This window comes from Penaeus vannamei, chromosome 1 (genome assembly GCF_042767895.1).
Source record: "Penaeus vannamei isolate JL-2024 chromosome 1, ASM4276789v1, whole genome shotgun sequence".
Lineage (NCBI taxonomy): Eukaryota > Metazoa > Arthropoda > Malacostraca > Decapoda > Penaeidae > Penaeus > Penaeus vannamei.
Window position 1 is genome coordinate 21,536,926 of NC_091549.1, and position 2,500 is coordinate 21,539,425.

General features: G+C 39.6%; 1 protein-coding gene across 1 annotated transcript in view; it reads right to left on the minus strand.

Moving 5' to 3' along the window:
- The window catches only part of LOC113808115 (zinc finger protein OZF), a 19,443-nt gene that overhangs the window by 1,375 nt on the left and 15,568 nt on the right, over positions 1-2,500 (minus strand). The window contains exon 2 of the mRNA XM_027359448.2: positions 1-1,960. This exon is cut by the window's left edge and continues 1,375 nt beyond it. Within this exon, the coding sequence (XP_027215249.1) occupies positions 258-1,640 (1,383 nt within the window). The 5' untranslated portion in view covers positions 1,641-1,960 and the 3' untranslated portion in view covers positions 1-257. The remainder of the gene's footprint in view (positions 1,961-2,500) is intronic.

Genomic DNA, 2,500 nt, shown 5'->3' on the forward strand with positions numbered 1-2,500 from the left:
GCCGGAACTCCTTTTCTTCTTCACAGTTGCATGATATCCTCCTACACTTTTCGTGTTCAAAATAAGGAGCAAAATTTCCCCCTCAACTATACCTGAATACTGGCAAACCCATCCTCTTCATTTAGCAATAAAAGTAAGACTATTCAGGCTTGTACAGAAGGTGAGGTCTAGACTCAACTTCTATACCTCTGGCACATAGTTGAGGTCCTGTTTGAATTAGAGTGCGAGTTTGAGTTTCGAAATGAGTGACAGTCACCTCACTGGGCACTTGCCGGGTCTCTCTTATGCATGTTGCCTAAATGCCAAGCTAATGCTCCAGTTTCTCTGAATCCTCTGTTGAAAATGGGATGCTGAGAGGGCTCTCCATTGGCATAGTTCCACTCAGGGTACATCAAATTATGCTTGTGTCTAAATTTGTCACAATACGGGTACTCAAATGGCTTTTCACCATAAGGCTTTTCAGCAAGTGCTTTCTCAGCATACTGCTTCTCAGCATACTGCTTTTCAGCAAAAGCTTTTTCAGCAAAAGCTTTTTCTGCAAAAGCTTTTTCTGCAAAAGCCTTCTCAGCAAAAGCTTTTTCAGCAAAAGCTTTTTCAGCAAATGCTTTTTCTGCAAATGCCTTTTCAGCAAAAGCTTTCTCAGCAAAAGCTTTTTCAGCAAAAGCTTTTTCAGCAAAAGACTTTTCTGCAAAAGCCTTTTCGGCAAAAGCTTTCTCTGCAAAAGCTTTCTCAGCAAATGCTTTTTCAGCATAAGCTTTTTCAGCAAATGCTTTCTCAGCAAAGGCCTTATTTTCAACAAAAGCTTTATTTTCAACAAATGTCTTGTTTTCAGCAAAAGCTTTGTTGTCAACAAAAGGCTTATTGTCAACAAAAGGCTTGCTGTCAACAAAAGGTTTGCTTTCTACAAAAGGCTTCTCACATGCATTGCTTGGTACAGGAATCTTCAAGTCAGACTTTGGAGAGGTCTTCTTTTCCCCTTGAGCACGTTTCAGAGCCTTTTCACCTGTGTGCATCTGTATGTGATGCATCAGATGTGACTTCTGGGTAAACTTTTTGTCACAAAATGAACACTCAAAGGGCTTTTCACCTGTGTGAATCTGTATATGACGTGTTAAATCAAATTTCAAAATGAATTTCTTGTCGCAATATGTACACTCAAAAGGCTTATCTCCTGTATGGATCCATATGTGACGCAACAGGTTTGACTTCTGAGGAAACTTCTGCTCACAATATGAGCAGTTGTATGGCTTTTCACCAGTGTGTATACGAATATGTTTCGTTAAATGAGACTTCTGGGTGAATTTCTTGGCACAAAATGTACAGTCAAATGGCTTTTCACCTGTATGAATCCGCACATGCTTTATCAAGTTATCTTTCCTTGTAAATTTCTTTTCACAGAACGTACAATGGAAAGGTTCTTCACCAGTGTGAATCCGTAGGTGTAGGTGAAGCTGAGCCTTCTGCGTGTATTTCTTGTCACAATAGGAACATTCAAACTGCTTTTCAGTTGCATGAACTTGGATGTGCTTTGTCAAGTCTGCCATCTGAATGAATTTCTTATCACACTGTGTGCACTGGAAGGGCTCTTCACTTGCGTGAAACTGAACGTGTGTCATGTGAGTCATCATCTCGGCTTTCATTGTGAATTTCTTACCACAAACAAAAATTTGATAGACTGTCTAATAGTCTATCTCAATGCAGATCTCACAAAGTCACACTTCTAGCTACTTATCACCTTATTCCCCACCTGTATGGAGACAAGATTACTGATCCCAGATTCTTTGTCACTTGCTACTCCATTTTTGCAAATCAGTTTTTATGGGAATTACTGGCAGCACTAGTCTAACAACATCACTGTCCTACAAAAGTCCCAAATACTGACATCATCTCTAGTATATACACTAAAGGCAGCTTGAGGCAGGTGAATGTCCCGATGAGGGACAGGTGTGTATGTGGGTGCCTGCAATGAAAATAAGTTTTAATTAGTCATTTTTGAAATTACTGTCACCTTTAAGAATATCAATATCTTTTTTAACCCAATGTCAATTAGTTTTACCCAAGCCAAAACACATCTCATAGTGGTTGTTGCACACAGTTTGCCATTCAAGCAAAAGATCTGAAGAATAGTGACCATGTTTTCCTTATTGGCTGTAACTTTGACTGAGCCATATTTGATTAACCCTAATGATCCAGATGACATAATCATCACATCATGAAAAAAATTAGCTTGAAGGATGGGTGATGTGAATATGCCATCATGGGAATATTTGGCTGAGGGCCATAGTGATGGGAACTTGTTGTCATTGTAATTTCTGGTGAACATAGTTCTTGGAGGGTAGGCTTTTAGGAGGGACTTTTGCATTACTTTCATCAATAAATGAGCATGGAATGTACCATCCATGAGCCATGACTTGAAGAATACCATCTCCAGGGCGGACACTCTTTCCATGCTCAGGATCCTATTCCTGACTGCAATGATTGGCAGTAGAGTTTATATTAC